Raw genomic sequence first — 22,125 nt, 5'->3', positions numbered from 1 at the left:
ATGAACAAATGCCTTTCTGAAATGCCGCCAAAGAGCCCCTCCTCCCCCCCTTTTCTCTTCTTTCAGATACTGTGGATTATCCCCCAGAAAGCTGTTCGTTGGATTCTAGTCATGGTTGCCCTGGGCATCTCAGGATCCGTCTTGGCAATGACATTTTGGCCAGCTGTTCGTGAAGATAACCGGCGCATTGCATTGGCCACAATTGTGACGATTGTGCTGCTTCATATGCTTCTCTCTGTGGGCTGTTTGGTATGATCCCGTTCCTGTATTCTTTTGGTGTGCTTTATATGCAAAAGCTAAATGACCTCAAACTGTTAGACATGATGCTGCTTTTAAGATGGCTCAGTGAAATAATTATCATTTAAAATAGACTCCCCTGGGTGGGGAGTGGTCGAGTTATGGGAATTTCATTGTAATATCTGGCTTTACCTAATTTCTGAAATTTGGTTAAGATTTGGTATCTGGCCAGAGGGAGGTATGGGTGGATAAGGGTCTAGAAATGGGGTTGGGTGGCAGGAATGGGGGGAGTCCTGCCTTTGGATGTCTTTGCTGGTTTTCTGTACATACGTACAAAGATTTTTGAAATTTAACATTTCATAGAAAGATTGGGAATGAAGTTAAATATAGGAATATGATTAAAGGTGAACATTTAAATCAGTTTTTTATTTCATGTGTTTAGGTGTCTTTAGGGAGAGCATGTGCCTTTTGAGTCAGATAGGTCTAGATTGAAGACCAGCCCTGTTACCCACTGGCTGTGTGAGCTTGGGCATGTTGCCCGACTTCTCTGAATCTTAATTTCTTAACCTGTAACATGGGTATAATACTTCTTGCAACAAAAGATTGTTCCCTTTCCTTTGATCCCAAGGAGACACGGTTTAATATCTTCTGTGTACATTGCTGTTTATGGACTTAGCAAGCCCTGATGCAACTTTTGAATAAAATCAGACCCCAAGAATGTTAAGGTGAAGATGTTAAGATGAAGGAAAGGACATGTCCCTGAGATGTCTTGAAGCACCTAGAACATGTCCACATAGCACATGTCTAGACCTATGGTCAACCTTTGCAGTTGAGGGAGTAGGTGTTTCTTTGATGCCATATGATCTTTCGTGTTTTTGCATAGACAACCATGACTCATTAGTGAGATCCCTGTATTTTATTAAACAAGCCTCATACAAAGTGCAGAGTTCTGAAACGTAGACCTGGTTTATGTGCATCTCACATGTGCCTTAGCATTAAGCTCTGGAGACAAAATTGTTGGTTTGACTCCTGGCAGAGTGACACTACCAGTTTCTGGCGCTTGGAGTCTCTGGGTCAACCCCTTGAAATGCTGCTATGACTCTTCTGCCTTCTGAAGAACATCCTTTTCATTGTAACTAATCGCCTCTCACTGGCATCTTCCCCTCTCTTCTGAATTTTTTCCTTCTAGCTGGCTGAGAAGTTGGGGAAAAGAAGGAGGAAGAAGAAAAGCCATTGCCCTGTTCAGTTCTGTGAGGGATAGAGAGGAGCAGGGCAGATTGGACGATGGAACAGGAAGTGTTACCTTCGCTATTATTGGGAGCCTATTTCAATGGTACCTGTGGCAGGATCTTTTATCTCCTATGCCCCCTACTCTCTTTTAGGGCAAATGGCACTAAAGATAGGATGTACTTGTTTGTCTTGCCTCAGGAACTTTCTGAAAGAGAGCGTTATAATAAGTAGAAAGAGTGCTAGACTGGGAGCTCTTAGTGTTATGAGCCTAGGCAAATGACATAACTCTCAGAGCCTTGGTTTCCTCACCTGTCATAGAGATTCTGTGAGATGTGGCAAGATGGCTGTGATAGCCCTTCTTATGCTGTAAGGAGCACTTTAGATGTAAGGAAGTTATTAAAAGAGCCCCATTTAATCAGAAACTGCCAAGGCTAGTCTGTTCTTTTCTTCTTTAGGGCCCAATAAGAGTTGTCCAAGGCTACACAACTATTGAGTGGACTAAAACTCAAGTCTCCCACTTTAAAGACAGTGCCCGTTTCCATTGTAACTACGTAACTGTCTCTCACTGGCATCTTACCATCTCCTGAACTTTTTTACCCGTTACATATCTGACTGAGAAGCTGGTGGAGAAAAGGAAGCAGGAGAAAAGATATTACCTTGTTCAGCTCTGTAAGGGAATCAGAGGAGCAGGGCAGATTGGATGATGGAGCGCTGCGGTAATTGCATGGTGCAGAGCGCCTACTATGTGTCAGCTACTTCCTGGAGGGAAAAGCGCAGTTTTCTACCCTAGTAAGGGAGCCAACCTGTGGTGACATAATTAGCCAGGGGCCCACCATGCCTGGGTTTTGTTCTCCACACTGGAGATTGCCTCCTTTCTCTTCAGAGGAGATGGACAGTGCAAGAGCGCTGACCCAGAACTTGGAAGGCCTGGGTTTTAATCCCAGCCCCACCACTCCCTGCTTTGGGTCTAATCCCTCTCTGGCTCCTCACTTAGAAAAAGGAGCTGATCAGGCTGTAGTAACATCTTTAGTGTTGTTGTAAAGATTGAGCGATATTGTATGCAACCTGAAAAATATGACAAGCCACATAAACGGAAGACATTATTATTATTGGAAGAGCAGAGAGAGGACTTGGCGGGGGAGTTACTTGAGCTGAGGGACCCCGGCTGAACCAGACAGCTTGGCTTTCTCACTGTCCCCTGGAGAATACAGGTTGGTGTTTTTGCCTTAGTGCAGTGAAGCGTGTGACAGTACCACATCTGCTGAGGGCCGTTGGGCACTCCACATGTAAACAGTCTCTAAGTTTGCTCTAGAACACACCTGGAGGGATGACCAAGGAAGCACCTAGAGCATGTGTCCTTGGCCCGTGTTTGGAGATGCATAAGCCCATGATTGAGGTGGTTACCGCTGATACTAGAGGGTCCTGTGCGCTAGCTTTCCGCTGGTTGGCACTCCTGCCCCAACAGCTAGAGAGCCTGCTCTGGTGTGATTTACCCTCAGGGCCTCCAGTACCTGGATCCACAGTGCCTGTGTCGTGTTATTAGCTGCCGTGGTATCAGCCCCTGACTCATGGCAACCCAGTATTACAGAGTAGACGTGCTCCATAGGATTTTCTTGGCTGTCATCTTTATGGAAGCAGATGGCTGGGCCTTTCTTCTGTGGAGCTGCTGGGTGGGTTTGAACCGCTGATCAGGCTAGTAGCTGATCCCAGACTAATTGTGCCACCCAGGCTCTCTCTGCATAAGTGGCAAATTGCAGGCTGCATTGGAGAATAGAAGAGCATAGACTTTGGAGCTGGACACAGCTGGATTCAAATCATAGCTAAGACACGTATTAGTTGTGTAGCCTTAGGGAAATCTCTATCTCTTTGAACCTCACTTTCTCATCTTTAAAATGAAGATAAGTTGCCTGTTACAGGGTTAAGGAGCAGAATGATAATGAGGTATATACCTGGCATACAATAGGCACTCCCCAAATGATAGCTGTGGTTGTTATTGAGTATTTTGGGGATTAATGAGTAAATGAATCATAGAATTATAGCTTGTTCAAGGACAGGTTCCTGGAGATCATCTTTTCCAATTCTTTCATTTTACAGATAAGCAAATGGAGGCCCAGAGGGTTGGAATGACTTGCCCAAAGTCACAGAGCAAGTTGGTAGCAGAGCCAGATTTAGAACCTGCGCCTCCTAGCTCAGTCAGCCTGATGAGGGTTTCCTCCAGTGGCTTGGAAGAAAGGCATGGTTCCTGCCTATGGGGCTTTGTGGCTCAGTGCACCTGCAAGAGAATGGAGGACCCAACACTGGCGTTACGGGCCCTGTTCCTACCTTGTTAGGACTGTTCTTTCTCTGCCTCAGAAAACAGCTGCAGGAAGGGGACTTTTTAAAAGTAACGGAGTTCCTCTGAGAATGGGGCAGGCTAGACAATCTGCAGAAAAAGGCATCAGAGGGAACCTTTTTGAAAAGGACTGTTGAAGAGTTAATATGGACTATGTTGTGGAAAGCTCTACCGTGTTGTGTTGGTGCCCCCTTGTGGCTAATAGGGAGCAGAGCTGGTGAAATCGTTCTTGACTTGGTGGCGTTCTGTCTTTTACTTTCATTAGGTACTGACTCCAGGGGGGAAGCATGAGTGTGCAGTGGTCCTTGGTATATTAACTGAGTCACTTTCTTGTGAGCAACCAGTATAAAGAGGCTGGTGAGCTAGGTGTTCTCCTGGGCTAAAGTTGGGATTCTCAGACCTTGAAACATAGGTGGAAAGGTTCTCCCTAATGTCTTTTCTCCTCCACCTCCTTCTGATTTGTGACAGTTAAAGTATAGGTGGTGAGTGGAAGCACTTATGAAACCTTTCATTTTCCAGCTGAAGAATTATGAGGTAAGCCATGCCTAGCACTTTGTTTTAAAGGTCTGCAGAGAGCTGACTGGTTTAGTAACAATCTGTCATGGTTCGGTTCATTAAATATTGATCATTTACATAGTGTGCTGTGCCCTGTGCAAGGTGCTGGTGACACAGAGATGAAGAAGGACATAGTCCTTGCCCCAGAGGAAAGTCCATAAAATGTAGTGATTAAGAGTTTTAGAAGGAGCCCTGATGGTGCAATGGTTAAGCCCTCAGCTGCTAACCAAAAGGTTGGCGGTTTGAACCCATCCAGCGGCTCTGCGGGAGGAAGGACCTGGCAATCTGCTCTGATAAAGATTACCACCTGGAAAACCCTATGGGGCAGTTCTGCTGTGTTACATGGGGTCACTATGAGTTGGAATCAACTCATAGTATCTTAACAAGAACAACAGGAGCTTGAGCTTTGGAGTCAGACAGACCTAATTTTGCATCCTGGCTCCACCCCGCATTAGCTATGTGTACTTGATCAAATGACAGTTTCTCTGATCCTCAGTTTCTTCATTTGTCAAATGAGGGTAATAATAACTGCCTCACAGGGTTATGAGGTTTCGGTCAGATGATGTAAATGGTAGCTAAGTTTAAGAAAGAGGAAGACCCTCAATAACACGAATTGACACAGTGGCTGCAACAATGAGCTCAAGCATAACAGTGATTGTGAGGATGGCACAGGACTGGGCAGCATTTTGTTCTGTTGTACCCAGGGTCGCTACGAGTCAGAACCAACTTGACGGCACCTAACGACAACAGCAAAGTTGAAAAAGGCACTCAGATTTGAGTAAGAGAGACAGACATAAACAGACGCTTGTAATTCAGTGTAGTGACAGATGTGGAAGAGGGAAATGGAGGGGCCGTGAGAGCCCAAAAGTGCTGTTGGCATGGAGTCTAGAAGAACACTCACCTGGGCCACTGTTTCTTCCCTGCCCTCGTTGTTTTCCTTTATTCCAGGCATACTTTTTTGATGCACCAGAGATGGATCATTTCCCGACTACAGGGACTCCAAACCAAACAGTTACAGCAGCCAAGTCCAGCTAAAGAGGAAAGTAAGAGATTATATTTTTATTTCTTGTTGTCCAGTACAGTAAAAAATGGGCATGTGCATCAGCGCCGTTACTGTTAACATCCAAACCCTTTATCTTTCTGCACAGTTGAGTGTGGTGTCTGTGTAATGTGTCCCTCTTGTCGAAGATTTCAACTTTGAAATTCCACATGGTGTTGGCCTCACAGGGTTAAGAAGTGTGAGCTTAGATTTTTCTGTAAGAGGTCTTGCCTTTTGGTCCCAGCATCCTCTCTGCTCTCCTTCTTTTACCTTTCCAACAGCACAGTGTAATCTGGGGTTGTTCCATTTGGCCCCATTCCTGGTGGTTTTTTCCAGTTTCTCTGTGACTTCTCAGATTAGATCCTGAGTGTGACCTCTCAAATTACTCGAGGGGTTCTTCTCAATACTTACAAATTTTCATGCCTGGTTTGTTCTTAAGACCTCTTTGATGACTCAACTAACTGTAGTTAGCAAAGTGAATTGGATCACAGGCAAAAGACTCAGCTCTTCTGTGGCCTGATCCTTGCATCCATGCTGAGCTGCTTGCCTTTGCACATGCTGTTCCAGTTGTCTGAAATGCTCTTCCCTTCCAACAGTCATTCCTTACCTTGTGATCCCATTACTGCTTGGATTACACATCAGTGCTTGAAACTGTCTGTGTGTCCATCTGCCCATCCATTTGTTTGTTCACTCATTTATTCATTCATTTGAGTGTATCTCCCCAGTTAGACTCAGCTCCATAAGAGCAAGAATGAATGTTACTCTGTGTCCTCATTGACTGCTATATGGCCAGGTATACAATTGGTCTCGGTATATGTTTACAGAATGAATGAATGAATGAAGCCATACTGATCTCCCTGTGGACCGAGAACCTCCACTGTGTTTTGTAATCATAGGCTGTCCTTCCCACCCAAGTTGCTGTCTCCTAGCAGGATGTGGTGTGAAGACCAGGGCCTTTAAAATCAAATAGAATTAAAATTAAATCCCAGCCCTACCATGTACTAGCAGTGTGTTTTGGGCAAAGGGCTTACTGTCTCTGAGCCTCAGCTTCCTTATCTACAAAATAAAGGTGATAAAATCTGTATTACCAGATTGTGGTGAAGATTAGAGATAATGTTTATAAAAGCTCTTCGCACACAGTTAAGGTGCTCAGCAAAATAATCAAAGCTACTGCTCTCTTCTTAGAGTGAGTCAGTAATTTGTTTTGAAATTTGGTGGTTCTTTGGAGTAAATCTAAGACATCCTATTTTTTCATCCATAAATACTTAGATTACATTTCTATAAAAGATAGCGACTTTAAAAAACATAATCACAGTACCACAATCACACCTAAAAAATTAACTCCTTAATATCAAACATACTTTAGTGTCGAATATCAAATTATACTGTAAGTATCATAACTTTTTTTTTTTTCAGTTTGTTTGAATCAGATTCAGGTAAGGTTCTCACTGACTTTCCCTTGACCCTTTATTTACTTTTTTAAAAACAACTATGGATTTTCCCTGTGAGTTGAGTTGCAGCCCTTGCAAGCTGACAAGTGTGATTGGTCAGAGGCCTCCCCAGTGGCCTTGTTAGTAAGACAATGGAATGACTAAGGAACTGTAAGATGTCACAGCCCACCTTCCCCACTGACTCTTCACATGAGCATGTGGTGTTAGCATCAAAGAAAGAGCCCTTGGAGATGGTATGGGCTTTCCTCTCCTTTTTATAGTTTGGAAGCCAAGGCCATGGGAGGACAGTGCCTTGCTCAAGGCCACCCCAGAGTTCAATGGCAAAGCTGAGCCTAGAGTCTTAACCAAAAAAAGCAAAACAAAACCCAGTGCCGTTGAGTCGATTCCAACTCGTAGAGACCCTATAGGACAGAGTAGAACTGCCCCATAGAGTTTCCAAGTAGCGCCTGGTGGATTCAAACTGCCGACCCTTTGGTTAGCAGCCATAGCACTTAACCACTACGCCACCAGGGTTTCCAGACTCTTAACAAACATGTGTATATCACATTCCATTTTATAAAACATTTTCCAGATCACTCTTTTCATTGGTTGCTTTTGCCAGCCCTGTCAAACCCATTGTATACATGAGAAGGCTGGGTGTAATAGGCCTGAGTTGGCTAAAATCACCTACTTCTTAGAGGCAGAGCTGGAACTAAAACCAAAGTCTGAGATTTTTTCACTTTCCCATTTCTTTGGGTGATTTTGTTTGTTTGTTTAACCACCGAAAGGTACAGGCTTCCATTGCCAGCGTTGCTGGCCTTTGGCTTCCCTCTGGAGTCCACATTTGCAGGTTTAGAAATGCTTTAGTTTTGAGGTCTCCATGTCTCTTTGATTGTACATCCTATCAATTAAAGGTTTGAATACTGTGTTACATACCTATTGCTGCCTAACAATATTGCCACAAACTTAGCAGATTAAAGAACACAAATTTATTACCTTATAGTTTCTGCGGGTTAGGAATCTGGGTGTAGCTTAACTTGGTCCTTTCCTCCAGGTTCTCTCGTAAGGCTGCAATCAAAGCATTGGCCAGGGCTGGGGTCTCATCTAAAAGCTAGAATGGAGAAGAGTTGTCTTCCAAGTTCACATCGTTGTTGGTAGGATTCAGTTCCTTGTGGCCTGTTGGACTGAGGTCCTCAGCTCCTTTTTGGATGTTGGCTGGAGGCCACCCTCAGATCTTTGCCATGTGGGCTTCTCCATATGGCAGTTTACTTCATGAAAGCCATCAAGGGGGGAGTCAATAGAGAGAGTCTGTTAGCAAGATAGAAGTTACAATCATATATAATGTAATTATGGAAGTGACGTCCATCACCTTTTGCTGTATTCTATTGAGTTAAAGCAAGTCACAGCTAGACTTTTCTGGAACCATTGGGGCTGGATGAATTCCCGAGAAACTATTGCCCTGAGATAATATTTAAACCTTAAACCAAAAATATCCCCTGAATTCTTTTTTAAACCAAACAAAGGTTTAGTTTAATTAGTAAAGAATGTCTGCCCTGAGCATCATGCTTAATGTAAAGAATTATCCACCTGGGATCAAACTGACAACAGTAACTCAAAGGTTAGATAAGATGCTTAGGGGGCAGTGAGTTTATGTCAATGGGGGAGGAAGTTTGAAAAGGAGAGTGAGGATGGTTATACAACATGAAGAATGTATTCAGTGTCACTGAATTGTACATTAGAAATTGTTGAATTGGTGTATATTTTCAGGAACAATTAAAAAAAAAAAAAAAGACAGCCACTAACAAAAATAATCAAGTTACAAATCTCACCCATACTCAAGGCAAGGGTTTTACACACAGGCATGAATACGTGAAGGCGTTGAGGCCATTTGAGTCTGTGATATGTGCATATTTGAAGTATTTGCATATACTGTTGACAGTCAAGGAGCTCTGATGGTGCAGCCCTTCAGCTTCTAAACTGAGGGTGGTGGTTCGGAGCTGCTGGAACCCACCCAGCAACTCTGTGGGAAAAAGGCCTGGTGAACTACTACTATAAAGATTACAGCCTAGAAGAAACTAGGGGCAGTTCTACTCTGTCACATGGATTGCTGTGAGTCAAAAATTAACTCAGTGGCACCCAACAACAACTTGTTAATCTGTCTATTAACTATTAAAGCTTAATTTCTTATTTTTTAATAGAAAATAAATATAGAGGTCCTAATATTTCCCTCCCACTACCCCAGTGGATTTTTTTGGTGGCTGTCTTAGTCATCTAGTGCTGCTATAACAGAAATAGCACAAGTGGATGGCTTTAACAAAGAGAAATTTACTCTTTCACAGTTCAGTAAGCTAGAAGTCCGAATTCAGGGCTCCAGCTCCAGGGAAGGCTTTCTGTCTCTGTTGGCTCTGGAGGAAGGTCCTTGTGATGCATCAGTCTTCCCTTGGTCTGGGAGCATCTCAGCACAGGAACCTCAGGTCCAAAGGTTGCGCTCTGCTCCCAGCACTGCTTTCTTGGCGGTATGAGGTCCCCCTGTCTCTCTACTCGCTTCTCTCTCTTATATCTCAAAAGAAATTGGCTTAAGATACCATCCAATCTTGTAGACCTCATCAATATAGCTGCTGTTAATCCATTCTATAACATCGTAGTGATAGGGTGTACAACATACAGGAAAATCACATAAAATGATGGGCAGTCACATAAAATGGTTGGACAGTCACACAATACTGGGCATCATGGCCCAGCCAAGTTGACAGATATTTTGGGGGGACACAGTTCATGACAGTGGCTACCACCTTAGGTTGAGCTTGTGGTAGCTTATTTGCATTACAGTGTGTCTACACACTTGTTCAGTTCATCCTGCAGATGGGCTCCATTAGCAGAGAAGGTCCTGGGGCATGGTGGATCTCTTCTTCAGACTGAGGCGCGTGGGGAAGGGACCGGGTCTAATTTGTCTCAGACTTCCTGGTACCTAGCCAGTGCCAGGCTGGCACAGACGGAGCAAGAATTCAGTTAATATTGGGTGAGCGCTTGTGACTCTTTGCAAGATTAAGGCAAGAGTTATAGGATATGAGCTTTTATCAGAGGTGCTGCAGCTCACTGCGTCCCAGAGAATGCCAGCCTTTATCAGTCACTCTCTTACTCACATGTTGAGGATAGTGTGTGGCCACTATGGACCAGAAAATCAAATACAGCCTCTGTCCTCAAGGAGCCTCAGTCTGAGGGGTAAAACAGCTAAACAAATAATGACCATGTTGTGTGAGATGTGCCATGGCCAAAGTTGTGAACTGTGCATTGTGGGAGCACAGAAAGGAGTGACCATTTGGCCTTAGGGGAGGCTTCACAGAGGGCCTTGTTTGAACTGGGTCCTGAAGGTGAACAGAAGCAATCAGCCATTTTTCTGAGAAGAGTGGTCAGCTTCCCCAGGCTTTTGTGAGGGTGAAGACATGGGTTATTCTGTGGGACACGATGACGTGATATGGGCTCGCTCCACTGAACCTAAGGACATCTGAGCCCAGTTGAAGAAGGACAGAGGTAGAGACCCCAGTGGTAGCAGTTGCCTAGGTCTTCCTTGTTCCAGAGTGCCCAACATCACTCTGATGAGACCTGGTAAGGAACTCTCATTACCTGTTCCTGAGCTGGGACTTCAGCTTGTTACTTCCATTGGTTGTGAAGGCTGCAGATGAAGTGCCCCAGATGCTATAACCCTTCGGAGAGTCAGAGGCTGGCATCTGAGGAGAGCCTAGCCCTCATAGCCCTTGCAGACCTTATGGTCTGATTTATATAGATTTGATACTTTTGGACTTTGCTCAGATCTGTAAACTTGGGTGTCAGTACCTCCATTTGGGTGTCAAGCCTCCAGATGAGATAGTGATGAACAGCTTCTTTGGAGCCTCCTTGGCAGAAGCATCAATTGCTTTGCCAGTGAGGGGGGCTGTCTAGAGCCTCGGGTACTGCAGATGTATGAGCTGGCTGTGCCTTCTACTGTAATCTCTGGACTCCCAGCTTTCACCGAAAAAGAATGGTTTCTAATCTCACTGATAACCTTCCCCATGTAAATCTGTGCATCTGGGGGCTTAGCCTGGAACAGATTACTGGGAGAGCATTAACCCTTCTCTCCTTGGAATCTCAGGGTCATAGGGAAGCCTCCAATTACTTGTAATCAGGGAAGCCATCCCTACATAAGTCATTGAAATATCATTATAAAGAACATCTGGTTTCTTTCTTCCTCTCTCCTGTCTTTATTAATTTATCACCTGAGGGCCAGGGCCATTTCTTCTGTGAGCCAAGACCCTGCTAAGGCCTGGAAACTGTCCCTAGCTTTAGCTTGAGGGATGCAGTATCTGAAGGGCTGCATCCAGATTAGAGCTGGCTTCCCAGGGGCGTTGACAAGTGGGCCTGTCCAGAGGAGGGCAGCCAACAGATAATTATATTGCAGTGTGATAAGGGCTTTAATAAGAGATGAACAAAGGGCTTCTAGAGGCTCTTTTGTAATTAAAACCCTCCTGATTTGATACACAGGGTTTATATGCAATTATTCTTTCACTTATGTCAAGAGCATTCATTTCATAAGCCAAAGTTACAAACCTTTTTACTAGGCTTATACACATCAGTTCTTTTATTCTGAAATCAACTTTAATTCAATGCTATGATCACTTATCATGTAGTATAATTCCTTTTAACACAGAGCACCCAAACAGCATAATTTCATGCCACTGCTAACTCTATTTTCTACCAGGACCCTTATTTCTTTCCACACCATGTCTGAAATGTCCCTGCCCAGAGATGTCATTTTCAGTTCCTGGGCTGTTTCTTTGTTCTTCCTTCTTTGAGGTAGGTCTTCAGGACAATAGAAGATAAGGGAACCTTTTTAAGCCTTTTTTAGTGGAAAATTTTAAACAGACAAAAGTAGGATGAATAATATAATGAATCCCCAGGTACCCATCATCTAGTTTCAATAAGTGCCAACTCTTGGTCAGTCTTACTTTAACCATACAGCTGTCAATTCCCCATCTCTTCTCCCATTTTATTTTGAAGTAAATCTAAGACATCCCATTAAAAACATTACCACAGTATCATAGTGACACCCTTAAGTGTTTGAATAGCAAATTGTGTTATAAATATCATAACTTTTTTTTTTTTCAGTTTGTTTGAATCAAATTCAAGTAAGATTCACTTACTGCAATTGGTTGATGTCTCTTAAGGGTCTTTTAAATTATAGATTACTACTTTATCTCCCTCCCTGTCTTTTTTTCCTTGCTGATTATTTTTTGAAGAATCATTATCCTATAGTTTCTCGCTGTCTGGATTTTGCTGATTGTATCTCCATGGTGTCATTAACATGTTGCCCTGCCCTCTGTTTTCCATGAATTGGTGGTTGGATCCAAAGGTTTGGTCGGATTCATGTTTGATTTTTTTTTTTTTTTGGCAATATATGTGGTGTTAAATTCTTCCATCCAGAAACTCATATTGTTTCTTTTTGACGTTAGTGACTGTTGATGATCAGTGCTGAGATTCATTCGTTCACTAGGGGTTTCAAGTGGTGATATTCTGTCCTTCTTTCTTTGTTTACTAACTAGAATGCTTCTTTAATGAGAATACTTCCTTCAACTATTATTTGGTTACCTAGTGGTACAGTTTGTTTAAGGAAGTCAGGATAAGTGATTCTTTCCCATTATTTGCCTGCTTTCAAAATAGTTGGGTTACTAGTATTCCCCAACAGTGTCCGTCCATTACAAGTATTATCCTTATCGATGCTCAAATTGCACTATCTTTGCCCAGTGGGAGCCTTCAAGTTGGCTCCTGACACAACCCTGGTACTCTCTGGTAGTTCCCTTGCTATCTATTAAGAGAGAATATTCTGGGCTCATTTTGAACATTTCCAATCCCAGACCCAGACTTAAGCCACTGCTCTAAGGAGTCCTGGTTCCTTTCAGTGAGGAAATAGTATTTCAAGATCACAGTGGATACACTAGTGGTGATTACTGCAACTGGTGTGGTCATTGTGTTCAGGCCTTTTCAGTGTTTATAGTCAGGAAATATGTTTTTGTTTGTTTGTTTTTTAAAGATAAGATACATCATGAGTTCATACTGCTACTTCCAATTCCTATTTAGTACTACAGGATTTTTACTAAATTTCCTTTATATCTATATGTCCTTTCTCCCACACTGAGGCTCTTTCTTCTCAGCAACACCAGGAAAACAGAGGGCAGGATTGGAATATCACATAAGTACTATTTGTTTTATCCCACCGTACACTCATGGCAGTCTAAGAGTAACAGTACCAACACTACCACTGACTATAGGAAATACTATCTTAAAATCTTTTAAGATTTTTTTTCCAGTCCTTTTAGTCCTTAGGGTATATCTTTCTAGGGATGTTTAGTCAAATTACTGTGTTTTTAAGTCAGTTGTCATAGTTTCTCTTACTAACTGGACTATACAGTTAGGTATGATTATAACTTATAAAAGTTTCTAGCAGCATTTACCTGTGATGTAACACTTCGGAGACACTATTGGAATGTCTTCATTTGAGAATAATGGCAAAACTTCTTGTTTTTAGGTGCTATTGAGTTGATTCCAACTCACAGCAACCTTATGTACAATAGAATGAACACTGCCCAGTCCTGTGCCATCCTCACATTTGTTGCTATGTTTGAGCCCGTTGTTACAGCCACTACCGTCCTAAAAACATATTCTCATGGTGTCACTTTTCTGCTTTAAAACGTCTTTGCTGCTCCCCACTGGCTGAGATCCAAGGCCCATGGCCTGGCACTCAAGGTTTTTTATAATCTGGCCTCCGCCAACCATTGCAGCCTCATGTTCTGACCTGTGCCACAGTCTCACTGAATTTCTCTTTGTTCTCTCAATTTTCTGCAGTCTGGAATGCCCTTCCCTGCCTTGTCTACTTAGTGACTCCTATTTTTTCTTCAGCACCCATTTCAGATACCCTCTCCTTGCTGAAGTTTTTGTTGAATTCTCCAGGTAGAACTACATCCTTCTTTCTCTCTACTCTCTCACGGCCCCTGTATGCTCCTCTGCTACTGCGATTATCTTGTTTACTGTTACTTCCTAGGCTGGGAGGTACTTGAGGGCAGAGATCTCTTTACCAGGATAGTCCTAGTACCCAGCAGGCACCCAGGGAAAGCTTGATTTGAATGCATGACAGTTAGTATACAGACCATGTGGCATCCAAAACTTTCCTGGGTTTATTTGCCAAATTGCTTGGGAACTTTTTACTTGTTCATTTATTAAAGGCCTACTGTGCACTATGTACCAGGGCTACTGAGGTGAATAGTAAAGATAGGTTCTTATCCTCTCAGATTTTACAGCCTAATTTTTTTTCTCATGCATTATACAGACTAGAAGGCCCTTCTAAATTAAAGAGAGAATCATGACACTGAGGTCTGTTAATTTGGAATACCCCAGATCAGGCAATGGTGACATTGGCCAGGCCTGGGGCAAGGACGGGAGCAGGGCATGCCTGTGCCACAGTGGGGTCACCCAAGGTGGGGAACCAAAAGTGGTCAGGAGTCAGGTCCTAGTCCAGGAAGAAGCAGAGGCAAACCCTGAGAGGCAAGGAAGTGTTGGCTGTTGGTGACATTATGGATCAAGGTTGGCACAAAGAGCAGTATTGCTTTACCTGCTACCCTGTGGCCTAAGTGCCAGGAATTCCCTACCTCTGTCCTCCAGGCCACCCATTAAAAGCTGGCAGCAGAAGGGAATTTTCTGTCTTCAAATCCTCCTGTAGTCTTGACATTAATTTGGAACAGACAGCTAGAAAGACAAGAGAAAAACAGAGTGTATGGTTATGAAAATAAAATATTTAGTGCCTGCCCTGCGGGCTGGTTTGTCTCTGCCTTTATTTAGCATTTCAGAAACCAGAGCTGATGTTTACTAGGAGATTGACTAGGGTTTAGGCTCTTTACCTCCAGCAAATTACATCTTCTACCCTTCTTTAGCCACTTTCACAGATACTTTGTTGGTAACTTTTCCCTTTTCTTGGGCCTTCTTAAAAAGTTTTTATTTTTGCCTCCTGTCATTTAAAGAACAAAATCCAAGCTCCTGGCTTACTGTGATCTATCCCTAATCTGTTTGTCCTGCCTCATATCCTGCCATTGTCCCTAGTATAACCTTATGTTTCAACTATCACAAACAGCTTTTGCATTTCCCAAATCTTTTTATGTCCCTCTGTATCCACTTTTGGATCCCTGGTGGTACAGTGGTTAAGAGTTTGGCAGCTAACCAAAAGGTCAGCAGTTCGAATCCACCAGCCACTCCTTGGAAACTCTATGGGGCTGTTCTGTTCTGTCCTATAGGGTCACTATAAGTCAGAATCGACTAGAAGGCAACAGGTTTGGTTTGATTTTTTGGTATATCCACTTTGGGAGGGCACTGGTGGTTCAGTGGTAGAATTCTAGCCTTCCATGTGGGAGACCCAGATTCGATTCCCACCCAGTGCGCCTCATGCGCAGCCATCACCTGTCTGTCACTGACGCTTGTGTGTTGCCATGATGCTGAACAGGTTTCAGCAGAACTTCTAGACTAAAATGGACTAGGAAGAAAGGTCTGGTGATCTGCTTCTGAAAATCAGCCAGTGAAAATCCTATGAATCACAACAGTCCAGTCTGCAACCATCATGGGGGCAGTCCAGGACTGGGCAGTGTTTCCACTGTACATGGGCTCATCATGAGTCAAGGGTCAGCTGGCCCACAGCTAACAACAACATATTCACTTTGTCTTTCCTCCTCTAGTACCTAAAATAATGCAATCATGGAGAAGAGAGAGAGAGAGAGAGAAGGATGGATGAGTGAGGGTAGTTTTGGGATCTTGGTAAGAGAAGGTCATGGGATTTCCAGGGAAATAGGAAAACTTTTTTTTTTTTTTTAATTTTTATTGTGCTTTAAGTGAAAGTTTACAAATCAAGTCAGTATCTGACACAAAAACTTATATACACCTTGCTACTTACTCCCAATTGCTCTACCCCTAATCAGACAGCCCGCTCCCTCCCTCCACTCTCTCTTTTCATGTCTATTTTATCAGCTTCTAGCCCCCTCTACCCTCTCATCTCCTCTCCAGGCAGGAGATGCCAACATAGTCTCAAGTGTCCACCTGATCCAAGAAGCTCACTCCTCACCAGCATCCCTCTCCAACCCATTGTCCAGTCCAATCCCTGTCTGAAGAGTTGGCTTTGGGAATGGTTTCTCTCCTGGGCCAACAGAAGGAATGGGAATCATGATCACCGGGGTCCTTCTAGTCTCAGTCAGACCGTTAAGTCTGGTCTTTGTCCAAGAATTTGGGGTCTGCATCCTACTGCTCTCCTGCTCCCTCAGGGGTTCTCTGTTGTGTTCCCTGTCGGGGCAGTCATGGGTTATAGCTGGGCACCATCTTGTTCTTCTGGTCTCAGGCTGATGTAGTCTCTGGTTCATGTGTCCCTTTCTGTCTCTTGGGCTTGTAATTACCTTGTGTCCTTGGTGTTCTTCATTCTCCTTTGATCCAGGTGGGTTGAGACCAAGGAAGACTTTTAAAAATGTCTTACTGCCCTCCAACAGTAAGTCTTCCTTTGAGCACATAAATTGGGGCTCACCATTCAAGATTTTAGGAGTTGGTAGCAAGGGCCTGGCCTGGTGCTAGAGTTAGACCTCTAAATATAAATACCTTTTTCTACAATTTAGCTCCTTTTTGTAGGAGAAATCTTAATCTTGAAAGCCGCTCTTTTTGTTTTTCAGTTTTCTGTTATGTTTTTTGGAATGTGGTTCTTTGGGACATGGCGTCCACCACAGGAATGCAGAATGACCAAAGCCAGCAAGAAAACTGATGGAATGGTACCAGTGTTGACATGGATGGTGCCAAACTGAAGCCCAGCCACCGATTTAACCATCAAAAAATTAAATGTTGTTCAGTACATGTATCTTTGAGCTCTTCTTTTTCACCCATTGGTTACCATGGCAACTCTGCACTAATTTTGAGTGAAATGCAAGAGAGTGGGTTAGGCATGCTCAAACATTATCCATCCTAACTTCTGATGTCTTTTCTTCAAATTATGTACAGATTATGGAGGTGATCCTCTTATCCTCAAATGTTTGCCATCCTAAAGTAGCCAAACAGTATGAACTTTGGTTGGTATTAAGTGGGAGCCTGAAAATTTGTCTTTGGGGATCAGATACTGGGAAACTAAACCTAATGGTTACAAAATAAATACCTCACATAATTCCTGTGTCTGTACTTCATGACTTTTACCTCAAGTTCTTCCTTGATTTTCGTCTTTGATGCTCAAATTTAGCATGCTGGAGGCTGCCGGGAATCTGAAGTAATGTGCCAGCTGATACGATGTTGGGTTATAGTGGGCATCGGAATCTTGCCTGTAAGTGGAACGTTAGGTGTAAAGCAGACGCTCATTTACAACCTATTCTGACATACAGATCTTAGAACATTCTCTTAGGTGGCATGGCTTCCTGGCTAGAGTGCACTGAAGAGAGAAACCAGTGACACATGTGTCTTTGAACTCATCTGGGAGGCTAAGCTTCTGGCAGGTCCGGATTGCTGATTCCCTACTGTTTCTGTTGTCATCTGCAGTTGACATCTGAGTTCCCTGTGTATTTCTGAGACAGCTAGAAAGACACATTTGGACTTAAAAGGCTGACTATGCAGGTAAAGGAAGATGCACACAGATTCAGGCTCCAGTGAGCGTAAGGTCACCTGGGTAAACCTCCCATAAAATGCTGAATATTCCTCCAGGAATTTCCTCAACAAATACATACTGAGGTCCTATTGTGTGCTGAGCACTATTCTAGGTACTGGGGACAGAGCAGTGAACAAAATCAACAAGGTCCCTGTTGGCACGGGTCTTTTGGTCCAGTGATCACTGCTAAGTGGTTGCGAGCTTCAGTCTCTCCAAAGGCAGCTGTTTCCTGCTCTGAACAACCCATTCTGTTAGAAGTGCCTCTGCAGCTTTCACTGGTTGGTTCTGGTTCTACCCCTGGGGCCTCACAGATCAAATCTGTGCCTTTTTTCCTTTGTTAAGTTCAGATGTTTCAAGACAGCTGTTCTGTGACCCCCGAGTCTCTTCCAGCTAAATATTTCTGTTGTCTTCAGTGGCTTTGCAGAGGACTTGGTGTGCATACCTCCTGGTCACACTCTGAACAGGTGCCCTGGCTCATTCTTTCTTTAATACTATTGTTGCCCCAAGGCAGTGATAAACATGTGAATTCCTCTGTACAAGCCATCTGCAACCTCCCCTTTCTCTCCCCTACAAAAAGTGGTAGAATTTTTCTTCTGTCGAATAGAAACATATAAATGTTTTTATCCACATTTGAGGAGGAATTTTGTTACTAATGAGTACTTTTAAGCTGTGTTATGACTAATAAAATTCCCCCAAAATATGTTGCCAACAAGTCAATTCCATCTCATGGCTACCTCATGTGCTTCAGAGTAGAACTTTACTCCATAGGGTTTCAATAGCTGTGACCTTCTGGAAGTAAAACCCCAGGATTTTCTTCTAAGGTGTCTCTGGGTGGACGCAAAATTCCAACCTTTTACTAGTAGCCAAGTGCTTAGCCATTTGTGCCACCCTAGAAATTCTATAATAAAGTAGTCAGCATTTAATTTTTAAGTAAGGATTTTATACAAAACCATCATCAGTTAGCACCATTATCTTATAGAGGACATTATAATATCAAGCCAGAAGGACATAATCTCAGTATTAAAAACTCAAATAAATTAGGGGAAAAAGCTGTTGACTCCAATTCATGGCATCTCCATGTGTGTCAGAGTATAGCTGTGTTCCATACGGTTTTCAGTGGCTGATTTTTGGAAGTAGATTGCCAGGCTTTTTTTCCAAGGTGCCTCTGGAAGAACCAGCCAGCATCACCATTTGGAAATCACTGCTCTTGGGACTCCCATGTAGCAGTTATCAATTGCATTCAGCTGTAACAGAACCCTGAAAAGTGTGGCTTAAATAAATAAGCAGTTTTATTTTTCTCATGTAAATAGAAGTCTAGAGATAGTCCAAGGTTGATATGGCTGCTCCATGATGCCATCAGGGACTCCAACTTCTATCAATATTTTTCTTTTGGCTCAGTATTCCTTAGCATGAATTTGTCATCATCTGATCCCAACATGCCTGCTCTATCACCAGCAAAGTCTAGGTAGGAGGAAAGAAAGGGCAAAAGAGAAGGCTAGTTGAACTGGCTTTTTAATTAGCTTTCTCCAAAACCCATCCAATGGCTTCTGCTTATATCTTATTGGTCAAACTGCATTACATGGTCACCCCTAGCTGCAAAAGAGGCGGGAAATGCTCTTCAGCTGGGTACACTGCCTCCCTGAATGAAAGCAGAGTACTGTTAGGAAGAAAAAGAGAATGAGTTTTAGATAGGTAACTACTACATCTTGGAACCCCTACTTTTATAAAAGTTAGTGGATGGTGGTTTGTTCATTGTCAATTTGATTTCACTGGTTGGCACTATATATAGAATTGAGAGAAAATTCTGAGAAGATGACAGTGGAAGTAACATAGTATTTTCATTTCCTTGAATTTCCCCATAAAAACAGAACAACTAGGAGAGCAAAATAAAAAAAAACACTATGGACATCTACAACAAACTGATACCTAGGTGACATCACTACAAACCCAAGAATTCAAGTAGGTGGAAACCACTGGGAGCTCTAAGCCTTGCATGGTATCGCCATTTTTACAGAAAGAAGCAGAGGGAACCAACAGGTTGTCTGAGAAATCTGAAAATAAGAGAACCCCAGAAGAGTCAGTAGTATAGTATTGTGGACCAATAGAAGAAGAGCTGGAAGTTTGTACAACACAGTTTTCAGTAAATGCGTGCAAATGGTCCGAAAAGTAGTATGTCTGAAAAAGCTGAAGCAGTCAGGCCCTAGAACTCCCAAAACCAGCCAAGTTTCTTTCCAGGAAACCGAAGAAGAAACTCGTGGGAATAGAAAACAAGGTAGGCTAGGGATATTTGGGGCAAAGGAAAGAAAGTGGGAGAGGGACACAGAGCCAGGAGATCTCAGAAAGAATGAGGCCATATTTTTAACACTTCATGAAAACATAGAAAAGGAAGCTATACAGCCTTGAATTTAGAAAAGCTATCCTGACATCCCTCCCTCCTAAATGTACAAGAAAACTAATTTCATGTAAAAATGAACAGCAAAAGGGACTGCAGTCAAATCTCACAATGAAGTTATTATAGGAAAAATTAGAATAAGGAGCAGCATTACATCCCTTATGATAATGAAAGCATTCCAGAAACACATGCCCACAAAAACAGGTAAGAACTATAATAATATTTCAAAATGAGCAGAAATTAAGAAAATGGGTACAAGATATGAAAGAAAAACACATAATTAGAAAACAGAAATTAGGTGACAGGACTCAGGAAAGAGATAAAAGAGAAAAGTCATTTCACAAATGAAGACTGAACTACAGGGAATATCAGAATGAATATGCACAGCAGATAATGCCTTAAGAGAATAAAAATTAAAAAAAGGAAACAATTTTAATTCCAGAATGAATAAAAAGAAATCAAAGAATTCAAGAGAAAGTGACAAATATAAGAGATGGACAAAAAAGATCTAAAAGTGTATTATAGGTATCCTTGGAGAAGAAACAAACAAAGCAATGGGAGGGAATAAGTACAAAAAAAAATAAAATTAAAAATTTTTTTTCCCTAAAAAAAAAAAAAAAGACTTGCAACTACAAATAGAAAGGCCACACCTCATACCTGGGGAAATCAATCCAGAAGATCAACACTGAGACATACTCTAGTAAAATCAGGGGATTTTAAATAAAAAGAAAAATATTTGGGGCATCCGGGCTAAAAGACAAATTATAAAGGAAAGAAAATCAGATTATCATCAGTCTTTTTGACAACAGCTTTTTATCTCAGAAAACTACTATGTAGCATATCTAAGATACCCAAGGAAAGAGAATGTGAGCTAAGGATTGGATTTTATACCCAGCCAAACTGACTTTCAGGAGTAAAGGCCCACAGACAAAATGTTATCAACATGGAATAACAGGAAATACTACTCCCATAAGAATCTTCTGAGGCATTGTAAAAACAGCTTGGGGGAGGTGTCTGACCTCCTCCTTCCCCACAAGGGGAAAGGAGAACCAAGATCAACAGCCCAAGGCTGATTCCTATGAGGTGGGGGTCAGACATGCCTCCTCTCTCTGCCATCTTATCAGTTCTGACACTAATCATCCCTCCCACAGCACTCTATTGGGTTTAATAATTAATTGCAATGGCCACAGAGAACCAAAGACCATGATCACGATCATGGGGTTTATTATAAGGGAAGTAACAGTTACAGTTCAGGTTCAGGAACACTCAGGAAACAGGTCTTTCATCAGGACAGCCTCTTCCCAGCTGTGCTTGCAGGCACGCCTCTCCCTGGTCCTCAGTCTCTGCCCAAAGGCACTCGGCTTTCTCTCTCTGTGGGCTGGGAAGCCCACTGTGCTGTCTCCTGCGGCCGGGTATCTGCTGCTGGGTCTCTCCTTCCTTGGTGGTGGTGGGCTCCTCTCCCCTCTGCTCTGGAATTAGCTCTTTTAAGGCAAAACTGACCAATCTCCTTGGTAGGCCACAACTGCCGTATCACACAATGACCTGGGTGGGAGTGACAAGACCATGGCTAGAAAGGCCACACAAAAAAGTAATTAACCCACCACAGACACCTTCTACGGAACATATTTCAGACAACCAAAATGATTAGGGAGACATGGATATAACCGGTGGTGAGCACCAAATAGGTAGGATGTATAAGTGAATGGTAGATTTATAGGATTTTTAAAAGAAGGATTAGCATGGGACAAAAAAATCTTAATGGAAGACATGGGATTTGAAAATGCAGAGACCAGCTTAAGCAGCGGCACAAAGGCAGGAAAACAGGATGTGCTGGTGAGGGGATGAAGGGTCTGTAAACAGATCAGTTCTGGTTTCTTAAGACTTATACTTCCTGTCTTCATCCTTTTTCCAAGAACTTGTAAACTAAAAACGAAACACCAGTTGTACCAGATGGATTGGTTGAGAGTACAGTTTAGGAGAGTGGGGCTTTGTACGCTGGACAGGAAGGTCCTGACAGCAGGGACTGTGCCCCTAAGTATCCCCTACAGGGCCTAGCAATGACTGGCTTATATTCATTGCTTAGTAAATGCTGGTAGAGTGAATTAATAAACAAATACAGTACATAAAACAAAGTTTTCCAACAAGTTTTCAAGCCCTCTTTTCAAGTATGTATTGACTTATTTGTAACACACAAGTCAGACTTGGTTATTCTAAAATAATAAACAACTCCAA

At 42.7% G+C, this 22,125-nt stretch overlaps 1 protein-coding gene across 5 annotated transcripts in view; it reads left to right on the top strand.

Moving 5' to 3' along the window:
* YIPF1 (Yip1 domain family member 1) overlaps positions 1-20,513 on the top strand; it is a 44,548-nt gene extending 24,035 nt beyond the window's left edge. For 3 of the 5 annotated variants that reach the window (XM_023549570.2, XM_023549568.2, XM_023549569.2), the window contains 2 exons: positions 67-249; positions 16,549-20,513. In XM_023549570.2, the coding sequence (XP_023405338.2) occupies positions 67-249; positions 16,549-16,677 (312 nt within the window). In that variant the 3' untranslated portion in view covers positions 16,678-20,513. Of the gene's footprint in view, positions 1-66; positions 250-1,426; positions 1,571-5,302; positions 5,398-16,548 lie in introns of all 5 variants that reach the window. The other 2 variants (XR_002786078.2, XM_010591250.3) reach the window with 2 other exon arrangements.
* The last annotated feature ends 1,612 nt before the right edge of the window (positions 20,514-22,125 follow it).

Source organism: Loxodonta africana, chromosome 3 (assembly GCF_030014295.1).
Source record: "Loxodonta africana isolate mLoxAfr1 chromosome 3, mLoxAfr1.hap2, whole genome shotgun sequence".
Classification (NCBI taxonomy): Eukaryota; Metazoa; Chordata; class Mammalia; order Proboscidea; family Elephantidae; genus Loxodonta; species Loxodonta africana.
This window is presented reverse-complemented; position numbering and strand designations above follow the sequence as displayed.